This window comes from Emys orbicularis, chromosome 8 (assembly GCF_028017835.1).
Source record: "Emys orbicularis isolate rEmyOrb1 chromosome 8, rEmyOrb1.hap1, whole genome shotgun sequence".
NCBI lineage: Eukaryota > Metazoa > Chordata > Testudines > Emydidae > Emys > Emys orbicularis.
Genome location: NC_088690.1, coordinates 18,392,765 through 18,412,502, shown reverse-complemented (window position 1 = coordinate 18,412,502; position 19,738 = coordinate 18,392,765). Strand labels below are relative to the sequence as shown.

Here is a 19,738-nt window from a genome sequence, read left to right as displayed (position 1 = left end):
GTCACTCCGGCTTCTTGCTGCACAATGGGATACTCGGCTGGTATGTGGAGAGGAATGCACAGCTCAGAGAGGCTGGAGACAAATGAAAACAGAGAGAAGCCATTCCCAGTCTTCAGACTAGCAAGGGTGGGGGAGTGCTGTGGAGACAGAAGGTGTGGCTCTTGGGATGGGGGGATGGAGTGCCTGGCTTTTCTCAGCAGTGGCCCCTCTGGTCCATTATAGAGTGGTTGTGACTGGCTCAGAAGTGCCAATTTTCCTATTAACATCTGCAAAGGTTAAATGATATCTACAATTAAGGGGGGGGGGTGCAGGATATTTCAAAGGTGACTCTTCCTTAGCAGTGTTACTGATGTTATCTTTACCTAAGGATGTATTGGTCCTGAACAATCCCCCTACTGTATTAGGCACAGACAGACTCCTCTTCATATTCAGGCCTCTCTCTCTCTCTCTCCTTTTAAATAAACAGGCATCCAACGAAAGGAAAAGCCAGCTCTTCCTTTTTAGCGTGCAGCATTTTGTGGGAGGAGAAGCAGCTGAATGAAGGTCACCAACATCCGTTGTCTATTCTAATGTAGGTCAGAAAAGAAAAATCCATCATACCAGGTATATTATGTTGCAACAGTCCAGATTTGATGATGCACCAAACTTGTTGATCGGGAGGTGGAGAAGGAGAGGAGACAAAAAACAAGTCAGACTCAGCCAGGAAGTGGTACAAGGGTACATTTTGGAGACCAGAAATGGATACATCAAACAGGGGGCTCCAGGTCAAGAGATGGGAAGCACTGATCTAAGGCATCAATAACCTAAAGTTATATTCAAGTGAGAAAATATTCTACTTCATACTGATCTCCAAAAAAAAAAAAAAAAAAAAAGTTACATAAAAACCTGTCATTTCTGCATGAGTTAGTGCCTTGTCAGCAAGGGATAACTTGCAACAACATACTAACGACTTTTTTTTTTTCTTTTTTGAATTAAAAAGCTAGAAGAAATCCAAAAGGGGTGATATTTAAACCTGTAATTGTGACAAGAACTGCCCTGGAGTAATATCATTTTGTTCTAAAGATATGCTGTAATTAACAGGCTTCTCAGGATTTATGTAGGAAATCTTGCCTGGCACAGGAATGAAGAATTTCCAAGCCTGTCTTAAAAAGTATGTTCCCTATGCAGATACATACTCATTTTCTATGTGAAAGGTGGAACGTACGCCCATCAAAATGCTTCTCCTCCAGGTTCTTGAATTCCTGCTTAAGAAATGGTGAAGTATTTCCCATTCTGAGGGGTCTTTCCTTTGAAGACTGCTTTCATCAGACTGCTTTCAACCTCATTGTGAGATGACCTCTGTGGGTCCAAAAGCCAAGATGGAGCTTAGAATCCAAGGCCAGGGCTTTCAAAAGTGACTAGTGCTTTTTGGTACCCAACTTGAGACACTTTAAGGGGCCTGGTTTTCAGAGGGAGAGTGCTCAGCTGAAAATCCGGCTCCTTCAAGTTGTCTCAAGTTGGGCACCCAAAAACTAAGGCACTCAAAATACTAGTTACTTTTGAAAGCCTTGACCCCAGGCCTCTGGCATGGCATTAGATGAGCATATCAGAGAGAATAACCCCCACCAGCCACCATTTTAATCCAGCTTCAAACTGGTACAGCACCTTTCATCAGAGGCATTCAAAGCATTTTACATGCATTAATCAGCCTCACAATCACCTCAGGAAGCGAGTGTTGTTATACCTTTTTTTCTGTGATGTAGTCCTAAATCTGAAGGTACTGGAATGGTGTGGGCTTGCCCCCAGCAGCGTGACCTCACACACTCAGTCTGTAGCCCATAGGGCTAGCCTGCTTGTTTTATTATATCGTTTCTTATGGGTTTGTTGTTTATTATAATTGATAATAGATTTACAGATAATAGATTTACACCACTGGGGGAAGAAAAGCATGCTCTGCAAAATAGCGTCCTCCATGTGGTATACTCTGCAAAAAAATCCAAGCAGAAAAATCCATGGGCCACTACTTTGGCAATCTTGAAATAGTACCGGAACAGTGTTCCAGCACATTCCAACTTGACTACACCCAGGGCCGGCTCCAGGCACCAGCTGAGCAAGCTGGTGCGTGGGGCGGCAGATTGTTGGAGGCGGCATTCTGCCCAATCCTAGGGCGGCATGGACACTTTTTTGTTTTTGTTTTTTTTGTTCTTGTTCCGCTCCGGCCGCCCTGTAGGGGGCGGCGGTGCAGAGAACCAGAGCGCCCTGCAGGGCAGTCCTCTTCCTTCCCTCCCCGCCGACTGGAGCGGAGCCCTCGTGGCAGGCGGCAGGAGACGGCGCAGCGGGAGGGGCTGCGTGGCAGCGCCCCTGCTGTAGCCCTGGCCACCCCCTTCTCTCTCTCTCTCTCCCGCCCGCTCCCACCCCCTCCCCCCCCAGCCGGTCCCCCTACACCCGCGCTCCGGCCGCGCTGCAGGTTTTTTTTTTTTTTTTTGGCTTTGCCGTTCTGGCCGCCCCGTTTTTTTTTGTTGCTTGGGGCGGCCAAAAAGCCAGAGCCGGCCCTGCTACACCACTTCCTGTGTTACAAAAGGACAAACTAAGGCACAGAAAGGTTAAGTATCTTGCACAGAATCACTGACTCCCAGCCCCCTGAACTGAACAACAATCCCTCGCTATGGCAAAGAAAACTGAAGCTACCGCACTGTTATAACTGTACAGAAGGAAGGCTAGAGTGTGGCTGTTGGGAAAGGACAACAGCATTGGAAAATTAGACTGTATGTGTGAAGGCCCCACATTAATCTGCTTCCCATTCTAAACATTCTTCCTCTTACCCAAAATTACAAATCACCTTAGTTGGAAAGCATGATTCTGAGATTGTGCCAAATGCACTATGGGAGGATTTTCAAAAGTGCTCAGCATTGGTCTAACTCTGATTTCCTAGATACTGTTGATTTCCATTTCCCAGATAGTACACCTCTACCCCAATATAATGCGACCCGATATAACACGAATTCGGATATAACGCGGTAAAGCAGCGCTTTGGGGGGGGCAGGGCTGCGCGCTCCGGCGGATCAAAGCAAGTTCGATATAACGCGGTTTCACCTATAACATGGTAAGATTTTTTGGCTCCCGAGGACAGCATTATATCGGGGTAGAGGTGTATTTCTCATTCTCTCCTCCCTCTCCCCCAATATATATTTTTTTCTCTACCTTATCCTGTTTGTTATAAAATCTCTTTCCTTTGCAGGTCTCTGCCTCTGCAACTGGGGATCATTTCTGATTACCTCTCAGGCTACTGTACCAAGCAGGGTGACAACCACTCAGTGATAACAAGGCCAAACTCTCTGGCAGACAGTGTAGTATGGAACACTAGCGTAATGCATTCTCACTGGCCTGCCCTCCTCGTCAACCAGGCTACTACACATTTAAAATGCTGTATATCTGTATGGCCTTCTTGGTTATCCCCAGGTATATTATGTTACAACAGTCCAGATTTGATGATGTGCCAAACTTGTTGATCAAGAGGTGGACTTAGACCACCAACTTATTTCACCTAAGACACTGAACTGCCCTCACCTGGTGGTCATTATGAGCTGATGTAAAGAGCAGATTGCAGAACAAAAGAAGCCATCTGCCGCGCACAACAACAAGCAGTTTTACTGGTCTTACAAACCTCAGGAACTATGCTACATAGTCTTGAGTGCCCTCTATGATATGCAGACATCTCTCGCAACAGTTGTAGCTTGTAGCTACTCCTCATCTCAAGTATATTTGAACTGGCAACCAAGGGATGAAGGGCTTTGTATCCTGTTACTGATCCCCTGAGCCAGGCTGTCTCCCAACCACAAAGTCCTTTTTTCTGAAGTGTGCATGAGAGTAGTTTTCATTTGAAATAAAATATCTTTTTGATCACGTTTTAGTTTTGCAGTTTCATTCATGACATTCTTTCCCTGCAGGAAACACACCATAATTGAAGGGTAGAAGAAAAGAGAAAAAATGGTACTGGCTGAGATTCTGCTATTTTAAAAAGTGATTATTTTTATTTTGATGTGTAGTTTGTTTGTTTTAAGGTTTTGGTGAGAAACCACCTTCTCCCTCCCATCAATCGCTGCTTTCAACAGCTCTTCACGGGTGACTGCGTCTCTTTTAAATTTCATTTCCTGTTAAAAAGAATAAACAGGCAATGGTTTAATGCTGTCGATTTGGCTTATTTAATAGAAATTGAAACTTAAACGAGGCTCAGTTGTGAGTCAATTACTGAAGAAGCCGGCAAGCTGGGAGAAAACTTTAAAATGATTACTCATTGAGTTTTGTAATATTGTTTAACAATACTGTGTTAAAAAAAAAATAAAGAAGAAATATTCAAGCAAGGGATGTTAACTTCCAAGCAGCAGTAGGTACAGTAAGAACCACTTAATAGGAACAATTGCTTAATTGGTAAACTTGGCTGGGAACCATAAGCTTTAAAATCTGTTTTATTGGGACTTCTGAGATCTCCTGCCAGATTGTAGGAAAGACAGGTGGAAGCTGATTTCTTGAAATCCTAGGTGCTAGTGAGGTGGAAATTGAAGTGTAAATGTAATTTCCTCCTCCTAGGCTTCAACTTGACTGACTAGCATGTACTACAGTTCAATTTGCCTTACCTAAACTAGCGTTTTAGAGCATATTAGTTAGGACATGGTAGCTAACATTTAAAAAAAAACAAACTTTTTTATCCTGTACAAGACAAAACATGTGTGTTACTTTGTTCTCATGCATTTTTACAGAATCAGGCTCTGAGACTGTAAGCTTTTGGGGCAGCAAATGTGTTTTAATCCACGCCTGTAAATCTATGTTTTAGTTGTGTAAATGTATAGTTCTGTAGAAATGACAATAAGAGCGGAGGATAATGATGAAGTTGTAATCCCCTTGGAATGCAGAATTTACCTCAGCAGGTGATAACTGTTGCATTCCAAGTGGATTAGCACAGTGAACTTTTTACCCATTGTCAGCCATGGATGTTATTAACAGGTGCCACTGAAACAATGCTGAAAACAGTTTAACCGCTAGTGTAGACAGGACCCAATCACATTCAGCACCATCACAGAAACCTTACTCTGAGCAGTAAAATGACCTGATGCTCAAAATGGTAGCAGCAGACAAAGCCTTGTCTACATTAACACTCCTACCACTGCTTCCTGTTGGAACTGAAATGTTGGCAGCAATAGCGGGAAATGCTGACTCTAATTGGTGTAACTTGCACGCTGAGGAGCTGGAAGTAGGTGTACAGTGAAGTAGGCAGTAGCCCACACCTTTATGATATACTTTCTTCTGGCTATCAATTTTGAATCTCAGGACAATGGCTGTAAATTATCTAAGAGAGTCACAGGCCATATCCACACTGCAGACATCTAAAAAAAAATAAAAAATCCTCAGCAGTGTTAACCCTACTGTAGAAGAATGGCTGTGGCTAGACCTATTTTTGCTACCAGCTGAAAAGTCTAATCAAAACAGTGATAAAAATGACTCTGGTCACAGGAGTCTTGCCTACACAAACTCTCCCATTGGGGCTAACAATGGTAGGAATATTTAGGCAAAGTTCTCCAGTGTAGATTAGGTTTAACTTAGTGGAAGGTTAATTTACTCTATTTTACATATAGCTTCTGAACTTTGCCCTCTGAATATGTTTTTGCAGAAGCATGTAGGGAGGATGAGCTTCTGGAGTCTGTGCAAAAGCAGCATTCAATTTAATATACATTATTACTGTTCTTTAACATAGTTTTTTTAATGTAAGATTGTAAAGTCAAGTGCTCAAAAGTTAGGTATAGTATCCTCCTCCACATTTTACAGATGAGGAACTGAAGGACAGAAAGAATAAAGTCAAAAAACTGTCCACTAAGTTTGGTACCCACTCTGAGTGCCCAGCAGCTGGACTGCATCTACCATGAGGCCAGGGGCTGATTTTTCAGAGTATTTAGCATTTTAAATTACTTTCTATAATCCGAGCACACCACCCATTGACTTCATTTGCAATTGCAAGTGCCCAGCACTTCTGCAGATCAGACCCTGGGTATTTCAAGTTGGGGGCACAGAAAATGAGGTGGCAACCTGTGAAAAGTTTGGTTTAAGGGACTCGCTTAGCATGATAGGAATTCTGCAGCAGATACTGGGACAGAATCCAATTCCTCAGGGCAGCATTCAACTGCCTTAGCCAAAGGCCCTCCTTACTCTTCTTGCGGTCCTGTGCCTCATTCACTACACACCTTCCAATTTCTGCAAGAAAGCTGGGATACTACAGACAACAGTCTCCTTCACTACACAACCCTGAATCATCCCCAGATCATGGTCCATCCTGTGTACGGGTCCTAAGGAACAAAATAGTATGGGATCACCTAATAAAGGCTGTATCATAATGCATACACACACAAAGGGCCCAAATTAAGGTTGCATACACAACCATAGTTCTGGAATTTCTTAACTTTTGCCTGCTTGACCCGAAAACAAACCACCCAACCCAGAAATTCCTCCATGTTGAACCATATTGACCTTCACATGGGCTATCAGCAGTGGAACGTTTTAGATCTATAGCACAGGCCTCTGCCACTTGAGCTAAGAGGGTAACTGATACAGTAATATGTTTCAGAGTAGCAGAAAGAACAGGAGTACTTGTGGCACCTTAGAGACTAACAAATTTATTAGAGCATAAGCTTTCGTGGGCTACAACCCACTTCTTCGGATGCATATAGAGTGAAAAGTAATATGTTGTCATCCTCTGTGGATCAACCACTGGAGGGAGATAAGACACATTTTGCCAGTAGGTTTCACAGCTATTTGCTGACAGCTGAGGAATATTGAGACACAGGAATCCTGTGTGTTAGTGCTTACAAAAGCCTTCTGATCTGTCCCCCAACAAGCCTGATCCATTTTACCCATGTCCTCTCCAGCTCGCCCCATCTCATTCCTCCTCCCACAAAACCAGTTCCTGTTCCAGTCTACTTCTCCCCTCTTCTCACAGCTCTTCCCATCTTCCTCACCAGCTCCTCACCCCTCTGCATCGCAGTCAAAGGCTACTTCTTTCTCCTCCATGCTGTCTTGGTGCTAGCAGTGGGAGCATTAAGAGTACATGAGAGACATCTTCCTGCTCTCCGTTCTGCTGCTTGGCACATCTCTCTCTCAGATGCAATTGCAGGGAAAGTCATGCTGAGCCCTTGCAGCACTGCGAGTTAACAGTTGCAGTTGCTCTGTGGGGATGATGCATGTGTAGTCTGGCCAGGACAAAGGAGCTAGGAGGGGCTGGAGCATGCTCAGTTCAGATAGAATCGTTGAAGGATTTAGCAGCCAAACTCTAAAAAGACTCTACTGAGAATATGTGAACTGTGATTTTTCAGAGTTTTCTAAGGTGGTCAGATTTTGGCAGAATTTCACAGGTATGGAAAAAAGTACATCTATGACAAGAGGATGAAACAGATGTACCATTTTTTTAGAATGGGCAAAACAACATATTTCCCCCTAACTTTGTTCTCTGCAATGGCAGACACCTGTCATAGGACATTTCAACCCAAATTATTAAAGTTAGACAAAGTTACAAGCAACTGAAAACAGGGTCTTTAAATGAAAGTGTTAGGCAAACTTAACTAAATGCGTTCTACCATTTCCACCTAAAAAAAATAAAATCACATTAGAAGTATTTCAGAGACCAGACTGGTCCAGAAAGATGCAGGTCACAGGCTTCCAATAAAGACTAAAAGAGGCTGAACAATCTGGCTTACATTACCTATGCTGCATAATTCATGAAATGAAAGGGGATGAGAAATACGTTTCTTTCTTTTCTCACAATTTATGTCCTTCGGTGTGTTCAAACTCTCACATAATTACTGTTTACAAACATTTAGAAGTATTTTTCTCTTCTACTAATCTAATGTCTTGAAATTTCATAGTAAACACATACAGGCAAACTGATTCTGGCCAATGCTGATTAATTTTGAGACCAGATCCTAAGATCCACCAGCTGAAATGTCAGGCAGGTCATAAACTTCTTTAATTCACATCTTGAAATATTTTTACCATGTGGAACATTTTATTGGTTGGTGGGGGGAGGAACCCAACATTTTTCAAAAATCACAGAATTGCATGTAATTGAATGTCAAAGGTTTGTCTTAGTTCCACTCTCCTCCCGTTTACTTACTGATTTGAATAAGAAAGCCAAAAAGAATATGTGAGGAGTAAAGCCTGGTTTTACATCTTTCTGTTTTCTCTCTCCACTTACCTTTGTCTAGTTCACTTGAAATGTTCCATGATGATGTCGGCATTAAATCAGCAGAGACTGACAAATTTGTTCCTGAAAAGGAGAGGAAAAAGACAACAGTTAATATATTAATTTAAAGAATTACTTGATCTTTCCAAAGACAATGCCTTATGAACAAGATAATTTGAATACCACTGTTTTTTTAAAATCTAATGGATGCTGCACCTTGCCATGCTGAAGTGTATGAGCAACAGTGCTGGTCAAGGGAAAAAGGCAAGGTCAGCCTGGAATTTTGTTTTGCAATGCAGTCATTGTTTAAAATGTATGATTGCGAGACCTTATATTAATTAAGCAACACATTTTGGGGGAAATATTCAGCTCATCTCTTCTAGCTGTGTGGAGGTGGAATATTACAGTATCACACCCAGTACTCTGACAAGAAAAACATAGCATGCTTCAAGGTGGCTGAATGTATCATCAATTAACATTTCTAAGGGGCCTATTCCTGCAAGTCCATGCTCACAGAAACAGTCATTGCTTATGCAAATAATCCCACTGAAGTCAATGGGACTACTTGTGAGAGCAATCCCTCCTCACGTGGGTAAGGGCTTGATCTGTGCATCAACAACATCCTATCTCAGATGGCTCTTGGACAGTCTAGTTGCTACTACTAATTTATTTTTTTTAAAAGAAAAGACTCTGGATAAGTTTTATTTTGCAGGGTCAGTCTGAAATGTCTTCATTTTTAACACCGTCTAGGCATGTTTTTCAGTAACCTCGGCTCTTTCATTTATTGCTACAGGGCTTCATATTTATTTGCTTTTTTTAAATCTTATACTATCCGTGCACACAGCAACATTACACAGAATCCTGCTAAAGAAAACTGACAACTCAGTTCAGTCCCCAAAATTTGTTTTAAAAAGACACCCCTAGTAGGAACACAGATGTGTCCATTACATTTTAAAACAATGAAACCTTTTTTAAAATGTGTAAACTCCAATGCAGTGCTGTGAATCCACTGCCCAAAGGATCCAGGGGGCAGAGTACTGCATCTCTATTTGGAGCCCACTATTGGATTCTACCTGCACCGGTCCAGTAGCAGGATCAGAGCTGGAGGGGTGTAACCCACACCTACAACGTGTGCCCCCCAGCGTGGCTGGTCCAGAGTTTATGAGGCTGCTATAGCCTGTGAGCTAGCAGAATCACCTCTTTTAGCTGAAATGTCAGAGGATCAAGCCGGAGGTTTAGGTTCACTGCTGATAACCCACCCAAGGGTGATGGGAGATGCATTACTGTGGGATTGGGTTAATACATGCGGGAACAACAACAAAATGAAACTGAATTCAGCTTCACTTTCCAAACTGAAACACAGGAAATTTCCAGAATAAATAGTGGAAAGTAAACAAGCTTTCTATACTTCTTCAGTTTTAATACTCTGCATTCATTGTGCACCCAAAGCATGGTCCTGCATTCACTGTGCACCCAAGCTTAAGCTGATTTCAGTAGGGCCAGTTAATAGAAGGCAGGATCAGGAAGCTAAGATGTTAATATAGATAAGAATATATTTCTTTCAAAGTATATGATTTGTATTCTGACACTGCCCTGTTAACATGTTCCAAGCAATCAAAACAGAGTATGTCTTCTATACCTAGAAAATAATTTCATGGATAAAAATTGTCAGCACAAAGATATTCAAATCTATTCTACTTTTATTCCATCTTTTAAGTGGCTTTTTTATTTAATAAATTGTATGCGCAAACTCACACAAATGCACGAAGTAATAAGATATGGCCACTACCCTTTCCTTATAAATACCCTCTTTCTTACAAGCCCACCTGGTAGCACTGCTTATTTAAGAGTCTGTCAAGCATTTCCAATGTAAACACAGTATTTGAAGGCATTATAAGTCATCCATTTTCATGGGGCTAAACTAGATATACAAGATAGAAACACACTCAGTGGGGCCAGATCCTCAGCTAATGTAAGTTGGCATAGTTCCACCTAAATCAGTGGAGACATCTATTTACACGAGCTGCAGTTTTGGCCAAGCGTGTACATCCCTGTGCACTCTTAGCTTGTGTGTGTGTGTGTGTGTGTGTGTGTGTGTGTGTGTGTGTGTGTGTGTGTGTGTGTGTGTGTGTGTGTGTAAAATTAATATTTTCCCAGAGCCGCAGACTCGATGACAGGATCTTCCATTCTGCTGCACAGCCTAAGCACGAGAGATTTGCCTCAGGATGCCATAGTCTATCGTCTGAATTTCTTGGATTTTGTGGGATTAAACCTAAGATTGACTTTGTTCCAGATTCTTGTATTATTCATGTTAATGCTTAGATTTAATAATCAATTGCCATATATACAGTACCTACCATGCCATACTGATTTTAGGGACAAGTTCTCTGAATCTCTCATGGCTTCCCCAACAGTAGTCTGTCTTGCTGATTGAATACAATGTCAGACTGCTGTCTACTGCATAGACCCATGGCATTGCTGAGAGCAAACATGGTCACCATACACCTCCCTGCACTAATTGCACTACTCAGAGAGCCTTAGAGCTGAGGCTGTAATGGAGATAATCCCTTTGGAGAGATACATTAAGTGACTGTATTGGACCTTGAGATCAGGGCTGGTGGAAGGATGTTTCGCGCCCTAGGCGAAACTTCCACCTTGCGCCCCCCCCCCCCCGTCCCCGAACCCCCGCCCTGAGGCGCCCGCCCCCACGGCAGCTCCCCCCCTCCGCGCTGAGATGCCCCCCCTGCAGCAGCTCCCCACCCCCCACCCTGAGGCACCCCCCAGCCCCAGCTCACCCCTGCTCCGCCTGATTGGCGCCACAAGCCTGGGTGGCGGGAGAAGTGAAGCAGCCACGGCGTGCTCGGGGAGGAGGCAGGGCAGGGGTGAGCTGAGGCGGGGAGTTCCCCTGCATGCCACCCCCCCCCCCTTGCAGCAGGCGGCCCTCCCCGCGCTCCACTGCCCTAGCTCCCTCCGCCTAAATGCCGGCGGCGACCGGGGCGGCCGAAGATCCGGCCGCCACGGTTGCTGCCGAAGAAAATGGCGCCCCCCAAATCCTAGTGCCCTAGGCGACCGCCTAGGTTGCCTAAATGGTTGCACCGGCCCTGCTTGAGATAATTAGTTCTTGGTTTTCATGGCAATAGCTGAGAGGCAGCAACAACTGAGAGACAATGGGCCAATCTTGAGGTGAAAATGGTCCCTGTCTCCAGAGGTGAAAGTCAGCCCGTACGCCCCGGTATGGATCGGCTTCCCCTGGTGGCAATTTAAAGGACCTACGGCTCCCAGCAGTGGCTGGAGCCCCAGGCCCTTTAAATTGCCGCCAGAGCCCTGCTGCCGGAGCCCTGGGGAAGTGGCGGCGAGGCTCGGGCAGCGATTTAAAGGGCCCAGGGTGCCTGCCGCAGCTACCGCCCCTGGCCCTTTAAATCGTCCCCAGAGCCCTGGAGTAGCTGCGGCGGGTCTCCGGCGGCTATTTAAAGGATCTGGGGCTGCAGCAGCCTCTACAGCCCCGGCCCTTAAAATAGCCGCTGGAGACCTGCCGCCGCTACCCCAGGGCTCCGGCAGGCTCCGGGGACGATTTAAAGGGCCCGGGGCGATAGCAGCTACCGGAGCCCCAGACCCTTTAAATCGTTCCCGGAGCCCTGGGGAGGCAGCGGCGGGTCTCCGGCAGCTATTTTAAGGGCTGGGGTGGTAGTGGCTGCCGCAGCCCCAAATCCTTTAAATAGTCGCCGGAGCCCCGCCGCCGCTACCCCAGGGCTCCCGGGACGATTTAAAGGGTCTGGGGCTCCGGTAGCCGCTACCGCCCCGGAGCCTGCCGGAGCCCTGGGGTAGCGGCGGCGGGGCTCAGGCGGAGATTTAAAGGGCCAGGGGCTCCCGGCTGCCGCTACTGCAGCGGAGCCCCGGACCCTTTAAAGCTCCGCCTCTGCAGCTGGTAGCTCCGGGAGTGATTTAAAGGGCCCGGGGCTCCCAGCTGCTGCTACCACAGCCCCATCCCTGGGCCCTTTAAATCCTGATTTAAAGTGCCCGGGGATTTAAAGGCCCCACCTCTTCTGGTAGAGGCCACGCCTCTTCTGGTTGAGGCCCCGCCCCCTCCTAAGGACTCCGGAGTACCAGTAAGTCCTTTAAGTTACTTTCACCCCTGCCTGTCTCCCACTCAGGGGAGTTCCACAGCAGCTTGATTCTCAGGCTTGGGTGCTAGGTCACACTCTGCAGGGATCTGATGCGGCTCAAAAGGAAGTGGGCTGAGTTCATGAAAACGAGCTACTCTCTGTCCTCTCCACTGTCCATCCTTCTTGGAACCTGACCCTTGGGTCATCCCTGCTCAGAGAGCCTAGAGGCTTCTGTAAACTTGTGGCAATAATCTCGTGGACTCACATGCAGGAAATAGAGAGGAAAACACTGGGGCTCTTAGACTGGGGTGCTCTTTATGAGCCCTCCCTTCCCCAAAATCGGTGCTTATATGTGTGATATTGGAGGGGTTTTAGGTGCTTTGCTTCCCCCCATTGACACATCCTATTCCTTAGGAAGAGGACATTCAGCTGCGTTTCAGATGTCAGCCCTTCAGGCTGGGACTAGTAGGCACCCTAAGTATCTCCTCAGTTGAGGAGATCCTGCCAAACAAGAAGAGACATCCGAGGAGGATCTGCACCATTGACATCACTTCTTAGGAACCCCACTGGAGTGGGGGTGGGGGGAATTTCCGACTGTATTTCTCAGAGAAGAGTTGGGCTGATAGGTCACAGAGCATTAGCGGGTCAGTCACATACCTTCCAGAGCATAGAACAACTCTTCTCACTCAATACAAGCTGAGGAGACTGTATCACTAACATGCAGTCTTGAGTGTTCCACAGGCCAGTGTCTGAGCTTTATAATATAGGCAAGCACTGAACAAAACAGTATAGGAGAGGAGTGTGTGACCATTACATTTCAGAGCATTAGCAAAAAAACAAGCCCAAACAACCCATGAAACTAGGGATCATGTGAAAACTGATCTCATGAATGTTTTCAGAAATACCGATGATTACATCTTACTGTGCAGCGACAACATAAGCAAATTGAAATGGGATTAACATTTGTTGTGTAAATGTTAACAGCTTAAATGACTTCTGTAAGAAGAGCAAACTAGGAGGGAAAAAACAAAAACTTTTGTTGATTAAACCGGAAAGAACTACTATAAACCTAGGAACAACTGCCATACAGACTCAGATAAGTATGCTCCATCTAGTCCAGTATCCTGTCACTGACAGTAGCCAGTATCAAGTGCTTCAGAGGAAGGTGCATGAAATCCTACAGGAGGTAGTTATGGGATAACCTGCAAACAGGAAAAAACAATATTGCTGCCCCCCAGAAGTTCAAAAATCATGAGATGGGCTTAAAAATGAGATGTCAAAAATAATACATTTTGGGTTCCATCTATTCCCCTTTCAGATGTCAAAGCATTTAGGGTTCATCTTTTCAAACTTTTATTCACAGCTGTAAGGGCTAGAAATGTACTTTTTTTTTTTTTTTTTTTTTAACAGTATTAAAGCCAAGATTCCATAATAATAACCTTATTCCAGCAGCTGCATTTTTAAGAAAACACCAGATATTATTAGACTTGTAATGAAATTGCAAGAGTTGGCAACACTGAAAGTTTCCTCCTAATCCCCAGAAAATATATAAATGTTTGGTGGAGAACAAGCGCTCTGAGTCATGTTGTTAACTAAGCTTGTGTCTGATATTGCCTTGAGTGTATTGAGAGATACATATTGCTGCTGCACAATTGGTCATTAGGGTTAGCACAGTTACAGCCTGTGAGGCACGTACAGCACTGAGCAGTGTCTTTATTATAATAATATAAACTAGGCAGAATCCATCTGGAAACTTAAAATGCAACTGGGAAGCCAAAACACTTCTCATGGCTCAGGTTTATTCCTTTATGCGTTGGTCCTTGAAGGGAAAAAGGATTTTTTTTTTCCAGTCAGCCTCAAAGATTTTGCTTCCTCAGAATTTACCATTCCCCTCTTTAAAGTTGCAGCATTAATATGACTCTCATGTTGGACCTTCGTTTCAAGTGCTGCTGTAATCTCACTGTTGCCAGTTCTTGCAATAGTTGGTGCTCCTCTGAATGCCCCACCTCCCAGAGTGATGTGATTAGAGAAGAATCTCAGCTCTCATTAAAAAAAAATTATGTTTTTACTAGATCTGAGCAAAAAATTGAATTTCTGTCCTGTGGAAAATTCCAATAGTTTAGCATTTATTTTTATCCCAAATGGGAAACATCGAAACTTTTTGTGAAATGAATGAAAAAGTACAAAACGGTTTAAAATTTTTGTTCAAAACATTTTGTTTTAACCTCCCCGAATAGAAAATTCCAATGAAACCCAGTCTTTCCTCATTGAAAATTTCTATTTTGACAAAGCACCATTTTCCAACATGAAAATGTTTCACTGAATTTATTTTGACAAGCTCTAGCCCTCGCGGTTGCAGAGAAAAGTTCACAAACATGACCTCAGGGCACCATACAGGCTCAAAACATAGAGGGGGGAAAAATCCCAAATGTATTACTTTTATAAAAAAAAGTCATGACTTTGAAGACCATTTCTTTGTTGTTTTGGGGGGCTGAATCGTGATTTTTCAATGCTTGGGGTTGGTTGACCCCGTTAAAAAAATAGTTAGGACTGGGGTCAGTTATAGCCCCAAATGGGCCTTCTGAACAAAAATAAATCCAATAAAACCTGAAAGGGTTCCAATCATAGAAGATTAGGGTTGGAAGAGACCTCAGGACCATGCTCAAAGCAGGACCAACACCAACTAAATCATCCCAGCCAAGGCTGTGTCAAGCCAGGCCTTAAAACCTCTAAGGATGAAGATTCCACCACCTCCCTAGGTAACCCATTCCAGTGCTTCACCACCCTCCTAGTGAAACAGTGTTTCCTAATATCCACCTAGACCTCCCACTGCAACTTGAGACCATTGCTCCTTGTTCTGTCACCTGCCACCACTGAGAACAGCCGAGCTCCATCCTCTTTGGAACCCCCCTTCAGGTAGTTGAAGGCTGCTATCAAATCCCCCCTCACTCTTCTCTTCTGCAGACTAAACAAGGGTTGATGGGCTTCCTGGAAGGGTTGTTTGCTGCCCTCATGGCCCCTTCCCACCCTTATAAGCTATAGCATAGCAAGGGGAAGGCCTCACCTCAGAGGCTTGTGGGAGCCCTGCTACTTCCCTGAAGGAGCCTCCAGGGACCTCCTTTCATACATCCCAGTAAAGGGCAGAGCTTCTAAGGCTAGGTCTACACTAAGGGGGGGGGGGTCGATTTAAGATACGCAAATTCAGCTACACAAATAGCGTAGCTGAATTCGGCGTATCCTATTCGACTTACCCTGCTGTGAGGACGGCAGCAAATCGACCGCCGCGGCTCCCCCGTCGACGGCACTTACTCCTCCTGACGAGGTGGCAGTAAGCGCGTCGATTCGGGGATCGATTTATCTGTCTAGATGAGACGTGATAAATCAATCCCCGAGAGATCGATTTCTACCCGCCGATCCAGGCGGGTAGTGTAGACTAGCCCTAAGAGAGGCGGCACTGGGCAGGAACAGTTGTTGTGGAATAGGGAGCAGCAGCTACATGAGCCCACCATAAAACAGGCTCTGTCTCCATGATGCTGGATTAGTGGGGGCAGGAGGAGGGCAGAGGAGTTTGGTAGCCATGCCCCAGGCCTCTTCACCTCAAGACAGGCAGTGGAACAAGAATGAGGAAGACTAAAGAAAGCTGAAAAATGGGAGCGCTACAAGCCTGTTTCCTTGCTGTTGGAAATAGACTGCTCAGACACAGATCTGCTGCCTACAGGCAGGGCTGCCCCAGCATCTCTCTCCCCTGCCAGGGCAATTCCCTTTGAAGAACCATGGAAGGGTGTGGCACTAAATGCAACGATTCAGCCAGAGGATATAGCAAACACAATGTATTTTAAATATTAAGTGTTATTAAAAAAATGCCTGTTTCCCACAAAAATGAAGTTTGCAGTGCTGTTGTAGCCATGTTGGTCCCAGGATATGAGAGTGACAAGGTGGGTGAGATAATATCTTTATTGGACCCACTTCTGTTGGTGGAAGGGACAGAGGCAAGCTTTTGAAAGATAAAAGATATTACCTCACCTCCCCTTGTCTCTCACAGAACTGAAGTGTTATTTACGTTGTTTTAATTCATGTCCATCCTAAGCAAACTCAAGACCCCTAAAGACCTTTTAAAATACAGTGGGTTTACACTGAATTCCTTTCGTCCCCCAGCTAGGTGCTCACCTTCACTGAGCTTACATTCTGTGAATATAAGGAGCGTGGTTGGTGAGGAAAGGCACCTCCGTGCCACCTTTTCACTTTCCTGATCCAGAGGCTGAAATGGCCCAGGACACAGTTTACAGCAGCCGCAGCCTAAGTACTGCTCTAAAATATGCTCGTTGCAGTAGTTCCACTGGGCCTGCCCCTGCCAGCCCAGCTGAGCATAAGCTAGAAGACTGCAGGCTGTGGCTCTGTCTCTGCCACGCATCTCCTAAACATAGCTGCCAAATGTTTTGCTGCCCAATGGTGTCATCTATGCAAATTATTGAGTGAGCTAATTTGCATATGTTGAAGTAATTTGCATATACACATATCCTTCAACTTTCCAAAAATTGTGTGGATTTAGTGTTGGTGAGAAACATTGGCTTGAGCCAATGTTTCATTCCTGGTGAATGAAGTCCTCTGTTTACCTACAGGGCAGCAGGCAGGCAAACAACCCACATGCACTGTTTTGCCAAATGGCTCTCTTCTGATGGGCATGGGGCCTCCTCTGGGGTAGAAGTGATAGTTCAGTCTCCATGGCTGCTTTTCTGGGTTTGCCAATTAGTGCAAATCTGTGGTGCTCAGTTCATGATGTGGGAGTTGGAACTGTGAATCACCCAACTCATCTCATGTAGAGATTGCCAGTCATCCATTAGATAGGAACAGCTTTTAATTTCTCCTGAGATGGCCTAATTCAAACTGGTGATCTACAAATGAAAAGTGCTGCAGCTCATTAGCATTGCCCTGAAGTATCCAGTCCCTCAAGCAGTGCTAATATTACACACCCTCTGAGAATAAGGCTTATTTTCTGGAAAGGCAATATTGCCACCCCCACGCATTCAAAAATCATGTGTCACACCACAAAACTCATGAGATTGGTTTAAAACTCACGAGATATATGACCTAATTTTTGAGGGTTTGTATTTGCCCTCTGGCTTCTGAGACTTCGGGGCACATTCCAGTCATGTTTTCAAGCTTTGCTCAACAATCAAAAGAGCTAGAAACTTACTGTTAAAATGAAAGCTGAGATTCTCTAATAATCACGTATCTCCAGGAACTAGGGCTTTATGAACACTGCCAAATATCATGAAATTTGCAGTAAAAAAAAAAAGTCACAAGAACTGGCAACACCAAATTTATTAAATCAAGTTCTGACCTTTTCAGAGCTCACCCAGATAGCAACTTCCACTCTGCACCAACAGGCAAAACCTCCCATACATCTCTCTCGGTCTCCTGAAAACACTACAACCAACTGCCTACAACCAACCCTACTCGTAACAGAAACAGCTACCCCTATTAAGCAAATATAAGCACTAAAGATGCCAAAAATACTAAATACCAACACAAGATTGAAATTCATTTCTAAATAAAATGTTTTGCCATTCAAAAGCATTTCAGCAATTTCACTATCCTCACATTAATGTATATTTTCCCAATAAGGGTCATCAGCAAGTTTTGAATTCACAACCTTCAGATCCTCTTTCACTTGACCTACAGGAGTAACTGGTGGAGGAAACAGGCTGTTATCTATGAGGACCACCCATCACAGGCAGACCCAAGACATACTTTACCAGTGGGTTACACCACTTTTTGTGAGATAGCCTTTAGAATGCTGGGTATTAGCTTAACACAGAAGTTTATGGGGTGACTTGATTACGGTTTATAAGTATGTACATGGGCAACAAATATTTAATAATGAGCTCTTCAATCTAGCAGAGAAATGTATAACACAACCAGTGGCTGGAAGCTGAAGCTAGACAAATTCAGTGAGAGTAATTAACCAATGGAACATCTTACCAACGTCATGGTGACAACTTTGAAATCAAGATTGGATGTTTATCTAAAAGATACTCCTCTAGGAATTATTGTGGGGAAGTTTTATGGCCTGCAATATACAGGAGGTCAGACTAGATGATCACTATGGTCTCTTTGGACACTGGAATCTATGAATCAGCATTCTGTTTCTGCATCTGGGAACAGAGCAGTCCAGGGGTCAGAGACAGAACAGCCAAGTGTAACAATACCCGGTTTAGGTTGTCTGCAGGGACTGCACCTGGAAACACGGTCTTAAAGCATGGGCTTTTACCACTTGAGCTAAGGAACCAGACTCACCATCACAGAGACAGCAGTGAACTCAAACCTCTATATGTGGCCCAGCCTCTACAGGGGGGAAAAAGCTACTCTGTGTTAGCATGGACTACACTAGCACATAATTTGGCCCATTCCTTTTAAAATGCAGTATGATTGAATGGATGTGACTTGTGTCTATTATATTACAAGGTGGAGTTCTATTTCCAGGATGATCTAGTGTGACCATTCAATTTCTAATCTGTAACATGGGTGAACAATACTTGCCTCACCCAAAGTAGGAGTAAAAAAAAAATCTAGAACAAGAACTCATAGGCAGCTGGCTTACAGGTTAATGCATGTTCCCCCAGGGTACCGGGTGACGGAGAATCCAGCGACCAATCTTTCATATACACGTCTGCAAGGTGTGTGTCACTTGGCCTGTCTATCTATGGTGAGGAGTGAGTAGTGTAAAGCAGGGCCGGCTCTAGGCACCAGCAAACCAAGCACGTGCTTGGGGCCGCACATTTTCAAGGGTGGCATTCTGGCCGTCTTTTTTTTTTTTTTTGCTTCGGGCGGCAAAAGCCTTGAGCCGACTCTGGCAGCAGCAGCGCGTCGCCCTGGGGCCGCTGTGGTTCGCGCCGCGGGGGAGCAGTGCCTGCACCTTGAAGCTGGGCCAGGCAGGCTCCTAGCGGGGGACACTCGGGCTGGGGGCCGCCCCTCGGGGCACACGGAGTCGCCTGCAGATGCTGCAGGGCGGCCGCCCCCCCAGCGCTGCAGCCAGGGCTGGGCGAAGCGGCCCGAGCTGGCCAGGGACTGCGGCAGGGCGGCCAGAAGCAGCAGCGGGGCCATAGAGGGAGGGGTGCTGCAGGGCCCGTGTCCCGCTCTCCGGGGCTCCGCTCCCTCTGGGGCTACCCTGCCCCAGCTCCTTAGCCCCCTGCCGGGCGGTCCCCCGGCTCTGCCCTCCCAGGTCCCAGCCGGTCCTGGAGGCGGGAGCCCTGGCTGGAGGAACTCTGGGCTGAGGCGCGGCCCGGGAGCCCCGCTGCTTACCCCGACCCTGCCAATGCCAGACCGGCTGGAGGCGAGGGGGGAGCGGGCGGAGTCAGCACTGGTGGGGTGAGCCCAGCGCTGGGGTGGCAGGGGGGGCGGGTGAGGGGGAGAGCCCAGGGCTGGGGCGGCA

The 19,738-nt window shown here is 45.5% G+C and overlaps 1 protein-coding gene across 1 annotated transcript in view; it reads right to left on the bottom strand.

The window, feature by feature from the left end:
* ROR1 (receptor tyrosine kinase like orphan receptor 1) overlaps positions 1-19,738 on the bottom strand; it is a 104,471-nt gene that overhangs the window by 73,303 nt on the left and 11,430 nt on the right. The window contains exon 4 of the mRNA XM_065409301.1: positions 8,216-8,287. Within this exon, the coding sequence (XP_065265373.1) occupies positions 8,216-8,287 (72 nt within the window). The remainder of the gene's footprint in view (positions 1-8,215; positions 8,288-19,738) is intronic.